The sequence below is a fragment of the Lethenteron reissneri genome, chromosome 34 (assembly GCF_015708825.2).
Source record: "Lethenteron reissneri isolate LAM-NWPU_2019-01 chromosome 34, ASM1570882v1, whole genome shotgun sequence".
Classification (NCBI taxonomy): domain Eukaryota; kingdom Metazoa; phylum Chordata; class Hyperoartia; order Petromyzontiformes; family Petromyzontidae; genus Lethenteron; species Lethenteron reissneri.
In genome coordinates, this window is record NC_083812.1 from 6,985,214 (window position 1) to 6,997,244 (window position 12,031).

At 47.8% G+C, this 12,031-nt stretch overlaps 1 protein-coding gene across 33 annotated transcripts in view; it reads left to right on the forward strand.

Moving 5' to 3' along the window:
* Nucleotides 1–12,031, forward strand: part of SORBS1 (sorbin and SH3 domain containing 1) — a 137,664-nt gene that overhangs the window by 84,279 nt on the left and 41,354 nt on the right. For 31 of the 33 annotated variants that reach the window (XM_061565168.1, XM_061565164.1, XM_061565161.1 and 28 more), the window contains 4 exons: nt 621–735; nt 8,158–8,269; nt 9,980–10,177; nt 10,560–10,646. In XM_061565168.1, coding sequence (XP_061421152.1) covers nt 621–735; nt 8,158–8,269; nt 9,980–10,177; nt 10,560–10,646 — 512 coding nt within the window. The remainder of the gene's footprint in view (nt 1–620; nt 736–8,157; nt 8,270–9,979; nt 10,178–10,559; nt 10,647–12,031) is intronic. The other 2 variants (XM_061565176.1, XM_061565184.1) reach the window with 2 other exon arrangements.

The following is a 12,031-nucleotide window of genomic DNA, read 5'->3' on the forward strand; positions in this document are numbered from 1 at the left end:
AAAAAAAGTGTGTATTGCTCTGTTGCGAAATCTCAGGTGTTATTTTGGTCCTGTGCAGGGAATTATTGTTTGAATGTGTGGAAAATAGAAATATTCTTACGTGTTTCATTTTCATAGTATCTACCTTATAAGCAGCTCAGATGTATGTGTGTACATTTGTCCAGAAAACTTCTCCTGGACCACTTCACCAAATACAATAAATCTGGAGTAATTTTAAAGGAAGTAAGGAGTAGGGGGTGACAGAAACCAGGTGGATAGGTGACGTAAAATATCGAGGACAGAAAGGATTGGGACTGAACTAAGCCGTAATGCTGGCTAAAGAAAGAAAGCCATGGCAGAAATTTGTTGAGTTTCATTGTCGCTTATGAGCCAACAGAAGGGATTATATATGATGATGATGCTCACCATACTCTATATTAATTCTGCATGTACTTGTTTGCAATAACAATCAAAACGGAGCTCGACTCTCCAGGACAACAAAGTACGTGTGTGTCCACTGAACGTGTAGAGGCTCTAGCAGAGCTGTCGATGCATCATCGTTCTGTCATTTGGCGGCGTGTTTATCCTCCTCGCAGTGTTGCGCGAGATTAGCAGTCACGTTGCTCTTCGCATGCCTGCAGATCACTCGGTGCCGCGCTCCAAGAGTTTGTCGGACGGCCCGGATTTTGACGCGCAGCAGCAGCAGAGATCTGCCACGCTGCCTGCGCGCATCTGCCTCCGCTCGGCGGCCCAGCGGTAAGCTGCCACTTTTTGCTTAAAACAGGCACACGTAACAGATGTGCTTTTTCCCCCAGTTTATACTGAACAGCTGGATAATGGAGATTACAATTCGGATAAATCAGCGATAAGTACAAGGGGAGTGTTTTTTTTTTTATAATCACGTTGCCAGTATTGTAGTGAAAATCTAATTCAGAACAAAGTGGACCTGATCCACAATTTCAGTATTGATCAGACTTCATAAATTCAGTCTGGCCTGATTTTCATATTGCATTATTTGCATATCGTACGGCTTCACATAGCTTCACTAACTCGAATTGATTCATCGTTACATGTAGATTGTGAAAAAGGGAGAATTACACAGAGTCGGAACAAATGAGATTGTAAAAACAAGATGAAACAGAACCGATGCCTGAATTAACTCGTGATGATGGTGCATCATTGCATGTTTAGTCATCTTTTAAGAATATACAGTTGCACTGTTCTGCAAGCCAGAGCAAAATGTTATTTTTGCTATTGCTGGTAGGAACCTCCTGGTTACACCAACCCACAGGGGATTATTATGTCCGTCCGTCGTGCATCCAAAAATGGGAGGGGTGGGGCTGGGTGGAGAGGGGAGGGTGGAGAGGGAAGGGTGGGGAGGGGCTGGGTGGGGAGGGTGGAAAGGGGCTGGGTGGGGAGGGTGGAAAGGGGCTGGGTGGGGAGGGGCTGGGTGGGGAGGGTGGGGTTGAGTGGGGACGGGCTGGTCACCCCGTGGTGCCCTTATAAAACTCAACGTTTAACCTACTCACGCCGACTTGTGCCTGCCCTCACAGTCGGCCATATTTGCGGAATACACCACGCCGTCGTTGATTCTGGCCATTGACCGAGCAACCCAACGTTCCTACCAGCTCCCTCCGCAGGAATGTGTTCTATATTGGCTGTTTAGTGTACATGTATGACATGATATTTGTTACAATTATTTTTTATTTATATGATTTCCAACAATGTAAAGTAAGTGTGGCACTCCACTGCGGGATTAGAGCCTCCTCGCTTGATAACCGTCATGGGTGTTGCTTATCCATATTTGGCCATGCTGCTCAGTTTGGGTTGGTGAAGGTGGGAGACAATGTTGCCCCGCATAGGTCTACAATGCCTGGTTAATGCGTGGTTGTCACCCATTCAAGAGCTATCCAGGCGTTAACCCGCTTAGCATCTGATCGTAGGCATTTTGACTGTTTGGCACTGGTAATGTTTTTAACATGTTCATTGTGATTGATTGCCATTTCACGTTATCAAGTTTCTGCTTCAGCGAACTTATATGTTCAATAAGTTGTAAAGAAAAAACACTTTATATATACTGTATACTGTTAGAAGTAGCCTTATTTGTGAAATTAATTTTAGATTGTGGCAATCTTCAGCCTATCTTCTGAACAAGCTGGTCGGATGGCTCCGGATTGTGCACTTTGGAATGATGACCAACACGTTGATGATACACCCATAGAGGGTGACGACAATGACATTCTACTCATCAGACTTTCTCCATGAAACATCCCACCTAACTTTATAAGTTTAGAAATATGCGTTTGGAATATTTGGCCGCTTTAACTTTCTACGTGATAAGGCACTTCGTTGAGCTATCATTTGTGGCCAGGCCACTTCTGAAAAAGGGCTATATAGCTCAGTGGGCCTTACCTGGTAAAACAAGTTTAATAGTGTAGTTTTATTTACTAATATTGCACGGGTTTGATGGAAAGACCAGTGGTTCACCGCGTGCCATGTACCATTGGTGGACATTTTCATGCCAGAATAATAATGATAATGTAACAATGCGTCGGTTTTATGATGGAGTTTTCGAAATTATTTTGAGAAAAGAAAAACAAATGGGAGGAATAGCTATATAAATATCTTCTTGGTTCTTTCAGTAAAGCTACGTAGAAGGGAAATAATAAAATTATACAACATAATCAAGTAAAATTCTCACGACGTTTCGGCCACAACACAAGCAGCCGTCCTCAGGTGAAGAACAGAGCTGTCTGAAAAAATAGCGTCGTAATGAACACCGAAATATATCAAATATGTCCACCCCTCTATTATGTCCAAACACAAAAAGAGTTAATGCTTGTCTTATCCACACTCCTACTGCATCAAACCTCACTCTGCCTGCTGTGTATTTACAGTGCAGGGTTGTGCTTAATTCGTAACAGATGGTAAGGCTTACTGTGTTTACTTCCATTTGTACATACTTCTTGTTTGTGTAACACATCAGGGATATAGTCACGTGTCTGCTTAAAATATAGATTTTCTTGACCGATTTGATCGGACTTGAAATCGGTCTTCTCTGTTCTGTTGTGGCGAATGTTGCACAGAACCATAATAATGACAGCATGAATGAAGTGCATAATTGAATAAAAAGGAATATATATTAATCACGTATGTGAAACACACTTCGTAAACCTATGCATAGCAGTGTCGTGCTCTGACGTTACATGTGTTATATGTTTATATTTTAGAGCGGTGTGAGGCCTTCTCGATTGCAATTAGGATAGAGGAACACAGGCTACAGTTGTAGTGTGGATGGGCTGGTAACGCTGTGTGCAATGGGGAGGGTATGTTTACTTTTGCCCAGGGACGGGAAGTTGCATTTAACTCTGGTGCAGTTTAGGAGCCAGGAAAAGAAAATCTTGCGAGCCATTTCCTGACTCTTTAAACTTTTCTCTGCGTGACCTTTATTTCATTGCAGTCGCGCAAGAGAATTGTAAGCGAAACGTCATTTAACAGAATTGTCGCGAACAAACATCACGAGCACGAAGAGTTTTCATCGCCGTCCTTCTGTGCCTTGTATTTCAACAACATTGCCAATAGTTTGTATTCCAGCAACAATAAGCCATTAGTTTGTTTTACACGTGAGAGCATTTTCTTGTGGTGGTGTCACGTGGCGTGACTGTAGGAAATCTACCCCCCCCCCTCTCCTCCAACCACACACCACCACCACCCCAGACTGAGAGAGAATTGTGGAAAGCCGCGTGATAGTCCCAGCGGACCCTGTAGGGTATAATAATGCTGCTTCAGTTGTGAATTCACACTGTGCGGTGTGCCTCAACCCTAACAACAGGCATCATGGACTCCGTAATTCTCGCCCCAGTGGCGTGCAAGTAAGTTAACTTCAAACATTTCCCCCATGTTGCTGCATCACCATTTTTTCATCATCATCATCATCACCAACAACACAACCGTTTAACATACTTGAGTTTTTAAGCAAGGAGGATTTTTTTCTTCCAAAGTTATTCGAAGGTTCCCTTAAAAACGTTGACAGATGTATTTTGTTTGGGGTAATGTTTATCCCAAATATATGTCTTGTGTTTTTCGGTTTGTATTATTTTGAGAATATTGCTTTTATGGCTTTACTTGTATATCGGCAGAGTGTTCGTGCACGTGTAGTATCATATACTGCATTATAATAACAACAAAAAACATTATTCGGCTGGATGACCTGGGTGGATTCCTGTCTGGCTTGACTGCCGCGCTCCCCAGTGCGCGTGCGTGGTGGTGACGTCACAGGGCATATCTGCGTGACGACGTCACCCCCCCCTACACTCCAGGGAGCGGTGGTGTAGTGGTTAGCGCTACGCTGCGCTACGAACCCGACGACCCGAGCTCGATTTACCGCTCACGTCCAACACCAGTGACGATTATCTTTATCTGTCTTGGGTCTCTCCTGGGTCTCTCCTGGGTCGACTCAGCCTAAAACAAAATGAGTACCTGGTGCGGTGTGTAAACATCGCCACTTGGGAGACAAAGGCGGTCGGGTGCGGTGCTGGCCATTCACCCACTCGTGTGCCGTGCCGGCCTTCATAGGTGCTCGTTAACAGCACTTGCCCCAACAGTCTGTTAAGGCTATACGAGGGGGATCTTTGTCTTTGTTCTGTCCACCCTCCACTCCGGACGTGTCTCCAGTGCAATTGCCCGGCCATTGCTGTCACATCTTGTGTTTCATACCGCCATAACTTCATAGAGGAGGGAGGTGAGCGACAGAGACAGAGGAGAGAGATGAGGATGGGAGATAGAGGAGGGGAGGAAGACACGGTGTGGGGGGGGGGGGCAGATAGTGAAAGGGCATGAAACGGGAGAGAGCAAAACGGAAAGAGCACAGCGAGGGAACGCGACGGGCTGTGGGGAGAGAGAGGATTCGTGAGAGGAGAGGTGAGAGAGATTGAGACGGAATGGGGAGGAGGTGGGAATTTAGGAGGGGAGAGAAGTGAGAGAGAAAAAATTAACCCGTAAAAACAAAGTTTTTCACTATAAATCCTTTATATGCGTGGCGGCTAGAGTCCTCTCGTCCTCTGGTTTGAGATGGCTGCCACCTATGGGTCAGATGATTGCATGCCACTATTAAGCAATTGGTAATTAAATATAATATTTTTGTCCTAAAAAGTGTAACATTTTGGAAAAAATGTTCACGAAAAGTAATTGTCACGCACAACGAGTCTGTGTGGAAAATGTCAGCTCGGTTGGATCACGGGAAGTGGGTTAAAAAACGACCGAAAGATTTGCACGGTCGTAAGCAAGCAAGCAAGAGCGCAAGTGAACTTAATATAAAGGATTTAAAAACAAGGGGAGAGATGGGAGGAGTGGGGGGTGTTGAGATAGCGAATGGAGGAGAGGAGACAAGATTTGAGAAACAGAGACGGCGAGAAATCGAGATAAATTCCGACGGTACTGAGAAGGCAAGAGAAGGTGGAGAGAGAATGGGCTCCATAGGAGAATTAAAGTTTTGCTTCCTGGCTTGGAGGGGCGGACGGTCGCATCCAAAGGATGTGCGGTTTGCTCGTTTATTTAAAAAGTGGGGTTTACATTTTTGTGTGTTGCCACCAGAAGGATTGATAATTATTGCCGTGAGATTGTTATCATTGTAGCTGTGTAATTGCTATTTAAAAAGTAAATACTATTATGTGAGCAGCTCTGCATTGCTTAATATAAATTAATAAATCGGTACTGTCTATCATGTGATGAACTGTGTTTTGAAAAACACTTGATTTAAACGTAATCATTTTAATGACAGGAGTTTGTATGATTGTTTTCACCTTCGGTAGCTTTATAATTGGTTGTCCTTGAGTAAAACTATGCCTTCGGTGTGTGTTTTTATGTATTTTATTAAATAACTTTTTCCTTTTGAATATATCATCCGTGATGAAGATAGTTGGTGTCGCATATGACGGTTCGCTATGAGGCTTCTTCTATGCCATGCGCACTGTGTCGTTGTTGTTGCCACATGACGATGCTGCTGGGAGTTTACAACCAATTGCCTCCCTCCCCACTCTCACTTCCCGCATATCTCTTAAACGCACACCCCTCCCCGTGCACCCACCCCTCCCTCCTTCCCCTCCTGCACCCACCCTCCCCTCCTGCACCCTCCCACCCCTCCTGCACCCTCCCTCCCCTCCTGCACCCTCCCACCCCTCCTGCACCCTCCCTCCCCTCCTGCACCCTCCCTCCCCTCCTGCACCCTCCCTCCCCTCCTGCACCCTCCCTCCCCTCCTGCACCCTCCCTCCCCTCCTGCACCCTCCCTCCCCTCCTGCACCCTCCCTCCCCTCCTGCACCCTCCCTCCCCTCCTGCACCCTCCCACCCCTCCTGCACCCTCCCTCCCCTCCTGCACCCTCCCTCCCCTCCTGCACCCTCCTTCCCCTCCTGCACCCTCCCACCCCTCCTGCACCCTCCCTCCCCTCCTGCACCCTCCCTCCCCTCCTGCATCCTCCCACCCCTCCTGCACCCTCCCACCCCTCCTGCACCCTCCCTCCCCTCCTGCACCCTCCCTCCCCTCCTGCACCCTCCCACCCCTCCTGCACCCTCCCTCCCCTCCTGCACCCTCCCACCCCTCCTGCATCCTCCCTCCCCTCCTGCACCCTCCCTCCCCTCCTGCACCCTCCCTCCCCTCCTGCATCCTCCCACCCCTCCTGCACCCTCCCTCCCCTCCTGCACCCTCCCACCCCTCCTGCACCCTCCCTCCCCTCCTGCATCCTCCCACCCCTCCTGCACCCTCCCTCCCCTCCTGCACCCTCCCTCCCCTCCTGCACCCTCCCTCCCCTCCTGCATCCTCCCACCCCTCCTGCACCCTCCCTCCCCTCCTGCATCCTCCCACCCCTCCTGCACCCTCCCTCCCCTCCTGCACCCTCCCTCCCCTCCCCCTGCACCCACCCCTCCCTCCTTCCCCTCCTGCAACCACCCTCCCCTCCTGCACCCTCCCTCCCCTCCTGCATCGTCCCACCCCTCCTGCACCCTCCCTCCCCTCCTGCACCCTCCCTCCCCTCCTGCACCCTCCCTCCCCTCCTGCACCCTCCCTCCCCTCCTGCACCCTCCCTCCCCTCCTGCATCCTCCCACCCCTCCTGCACCCTCCCTCCCCTCCTGCACCCTCCCTCCCCTCCTGCACCCTCCCTCCCCTCCTGCACCCTCCCTCCCCTCCTGCACCCTCCCTCCCCTCCTGCATCCTCCCACCCCTCCTGCACCCTCCCTCCCCTCCTGCACCCTCCCTCCCCTCCTGCACCCTCCCACCCCTCCTGCACCCTCCCTCCCCTCCTGCACCCACCCTCCCCTCCTGCACCCTCCCTCCCCTCCTGCACCCTCCCTCCCCTCCTGCACCCTCCCTCCCCTCCTGCACCCTCCCTCCCCTCCTGCACCCTCCCTCCCCTCCTGCACCCTCCCTCCCCTCCTGCACCCTCCCACCCCTCCTGCACCCTCCCTCCCCTCCTGCACCCTCCCTCCCCTCCTGCACCCTCCCTCCCCTCCTGCACCCTCCCACCCCTCCTGCACCCCCCTCCCCTCCTGCACCCTCCCACCCCTCCTGCACCCACCCACCCTCCCTCCTGCACCCACCCACCCTCCCCTCCTGCACCCACCCACCCTCCCCTCCTGCACCCACCCACCCTCCCCTCCTGCACCCACCCACCCTCCCCTCCTGCACCCACCCACCCTCCCCTCCTGCACCCACCCACCCTCCCCTCCTGCACCCACCCACCCTCCCCTCCTGCACCCTCCCTCCCCTCCTGCACCCTCCCTCCCCTCCTGCACCCTCCCTCCCCTCCTGCACCCTCCCACCCCTCCTGCACCCTCCCTCCCCTCCTGCACCCTCCCTCCCCTCCTGCACCCTCCCTCCCCTCCTGCACCCTCCCACCCCTCCTGCACCCACCCACCCTCCCCTCCTGCACCCACCCACCCTCCCCTCCTGCACCCACCCACCCTCCCCTCCTGCACCCACCCACCCTCCCCTCCTGCACCCACCCACCCTCCCCTCCTGCACCCACCCACCCTCCCCTCCTGCACCCACCCACCCTCCCCTCCTGCACCCACCCACCCTCCCTCCTGCACCCTCCCACCCTCACTCTCCCTGCACCCACCTATCCTCCCTTTCCTCCCCATGGATCCATCCACCCTCGCCTTCCCCTGCACCCACCCACCCGACAGCGAGTGGGAGCCCCCTGACAAGCGCGTGGACACACGGAGCTATCGTGCGGAGCCCAAGAGTATTTTTGAGTATGAGCCGGGAAGGTCATCCGTTCTAGACAAGGAAGCGCCGGTAAGAGAAGGATGTATGCACTTTGTCTCACCATTCGTTCCTTTTAACTTGGCTTTTCTTTGCAAACACTTAGCAATGTGTGAGTTACTCCTTTACCAAAACAACATTTTCTCATAAGCTTGTGCCCTTTACATATATAACTGCTGTTTGCTGCCTTAAAAAAATGTTGCTCATTATTTATTCCTTATCAACTGAGAAAATATACACATTTGTTTACCCCCATTGTGTGTTAAATTCTTCCAAGGGCTGTGTACAGGGTGTGCCGAGTTCATACCCCACTGGTTGATTCTGGATGCTGTGTCCATGCCGAAGCAGACTGAGCTAGTTGCTTTGGTTGTCACTGAAGGCTCTGCTCGTGTGACTCTTTGCTCTGTCTCGCTGGCTGGGTTGCTGAGATATGCTAGGAGCTGATGATGTGAATCTCGATCCTCCTATTACTCCCGGTGTCTTTGTGTGTGTGTCATCCAAAGGAGGGGGGGGGGGCACAATATGTTCCTGGCAGGCCCTTTGAGTCCAGTGATGGCTGTTGAGTTGTGAAGGAAGTCCACTTAAATTTCTGCATTCTAGAGGGGACGATATGTTTGAATTCCTTATTTTTTAAAGCCCTTTGTTAACTGCTGGGTGAGGGTTGTCCCACATTTCAGTCATGGGGGTTGTTTGAGTACAGTCCAGTCTCCATCATATCCATATCGGTCATTGTTTTTTGGTGAAGAAAATAAGGTTGTAGCTGTGACTGGTTCAAATATCAATCGCAGCTTATGTTGCAACGGCCAGATATTTAACCGAGATCGCCAGGTTTATTTCAGTGTGCTAACCACCCGCACCAATGCTACTACCCCCCAGGTTTTTTTTAATTGAGTGTGTTATTTGGACTCTTTAAGTGATTCAGCTTCAAAGTTAATGCTTAGAAATGTTGAATTGTATTCATAAATTCACTTGTGTGACTTTAATGAGAAGGTAAAAATTAAATTTCAAAATAACTTCATAAAAAGTATATATCTTTTATTTTCTGAACATAATTGGGCATAATTGACCTTGTGCCCAGATATTGTTTTCATGAAAAAGCCTGCCTGGCATGACTAATACACAATTTTCCTTTTGTTTTATACAAGAAATAATGTTTTCTGTTTCAGGAGAATAATATTAATTAATGTGTTATCTACTAGCATCAATGTTATTAATGTGCGAATGGGAGTGACATAATTGGAGATAATTTATTACTTAATTGAGTCAATTGGATTTGTTTTTAATTACACCGAGGTGTTTTCCAAGTTTATTAACTGCTCTGACATTTTTATGAGCAGTTGTGAATAACAAAAACTGCTGTGACAGCATCTTCTCCTATGTTCAAACTTTAGGCTGTATTAAAACTTTTCTGGACTGTCATTCGGATATTGATTTCCTTGTTTTTTGTCATTTTACCATTTGTTGATGAAGTAATGGCCCCTATATTAGCTCTATCCATGACGAGTCCAGACAATGGGTGCCAAGATCACAAGTGGCTGATTTTTTATTTATGCATGAAGAGCAGGTGATACCCTTTTGAGTGAAATGACAATTGTGCATTAGTGGGAGCCAAACGCCTGACAGTTAAACAGCTGTTGAGTAGGTACAATTTTTCAACTGCACGGCAAGGCACACGGGACAGGAAAAAAAAGCACAATGTCTCTTCTTTCCGCATGTTGTACCACGTTTGGCCTGATGGTGAAGGAGCCACAAACACTGTGGCAGGAGCTCCCAGTGAAGAAGCCGCAGGCCTATGGAAGGCTGGGTTCAGACGGACGAGCTGAGAACGCAGGCGAGCGAATGAAAACAGGGCCTGAAGCAGTGGGTACAAGAAAGATTGTGCAGGAGGAGGAGGAACAGGTGGAGAGACAGAATGGAAGGGAAACAGGAATGACACGCAGAGTAAGTTTACTTCCTGAATAAACTGCTGGGTGACCAGAAAAGTTGATTCCTTAAACCCATGTGAATTGTGTACATTGCGGGCTAGTTCTTTTGCATTATATCACAAAGTACTGTGAATTTGAAATTGTGTAAAACTGTTGTCTGGAAGTATACCTAATATTTAGATATCTCACTGAAAGGAAATTAATCTACTTTGTTTTATTTTAGTGTTCACTCTTCTCATTTGTTTTTGGCAGTTCTTCCCTATAGAGATTCTGAATTATGGTGGTCCTCTCTGTCCAATGGCAATGTTGTATCAGGATTTTAATTTTCCTTTTTCCTTCTCTTGTTTGAAAAATTTCCCTCCTGTGTCATGCTTGTTTCTCACTTGTGCATCCTCTAGCCGAGCTATGTAAGTATGGAGGAGATAGACGTTCAGAACGAGGAGTGGTATAAGTTCTTTGCCGAACTGGAGTTTGGCCAAAGGCCGGTAAGTGGGTGTCTTGAGCTGAATCATGGGCCTGCTCTGATCACGGCAACCATCTCACGCTACTAGTGGCAAATCAGCACCGTGTGATCTCATGTGGCTCAGCTTTGTCTTCATCTAATGTGGCTCAGTCCTTCCCATTATCGGTCTAACCGCTGTGTGGAAAATCATTCCATGGGTGATTTTATTTCCTCACGCAGCTATATTCGAAGGCCGCGGTGTGAAATGAATCCTTTTTTTTCAAAATAATTTTAAATCGCACTCATTTAATTTCTACTTTTTTTTTTACTGAGATCATATCACTGTGAGAAATTTAAAAATGCCGCTTGGTGTGATAAAAATCGACAATTTAAATATACACGGCACTGGCTTTATCAGGCTTCGTTTTTTAAAAGTGATTTCATGATTTTACATAATGTTGTTGAACATTGAAACAATGTTTTCCTTGACAACAAACTTATTGATTGTCTGATGAGATACCTGCATAATAAATATTTTACTATTTGCATTTATTAAATCAGAAAAAACTTCTGTTTATATGCAATTGGTTGATTGGCTGAGACATTAAAAATAATCTCATGGGTATGTTGGAAATTCTATAGGATGTGTTCTTTGCAGTCAGGGCAAAATTGATATTTAGAAATTGTGAGGCTGCACAAATCCATATGAATCGACTTGGTAACAGTGTTGTGGGTAGTTCACTGTGCTCCCGTTGCTGTGGCTTGCAATTGATTATATCCATTGTGCTCTTTGAGGGCCATGCCAGGTCAGGACAACCTGAATTGAGTACGTGTTGTTGCAGGCTCTGGGAAAAAAAACGAATAAAGGCCTTTACACCCCCTCACCTCCACACTTACGTATGCTGGGTCAGGAAAACAAATGGTCCTGCGTAGCACATGTTCGCAATGCCCCCGGCATGACCATCTTGTACTCGAGTACTCAGTCCTGGCAACTTCACATGCGAATGGTTAACCTGAATCATGATGCTGCTTCCATGTCCACAGCTGGGCAGTGGGCACATGATATTGTATTACTTCCGACAACCCATCATTGAAATATGTATTAATTTTATGACCCTACTATAATTGCCGAAGCTGTTCACATTCTCCTACAGCAGTTGAGGAACCTCGCTGAGAATATGAATTTAAGACTAATTTAAAATTCATTTTCGATATTTTAGAAGAATTTGTTATTAGATATTTTAATAGGCATTTGGGATGGTGTATTTATATTTTTATGAGAGCTATGATACTGTGTTTACCATAGCTTAAACATTAAATTAATTTGGTTTTGATCATTGATCATGGTCATTTTTGCTTTTGTAATCATTAGGAAGTGTTTTGAAAGTATGTCTGCAATACGGGGAGGTACATCATTAACTAATACTA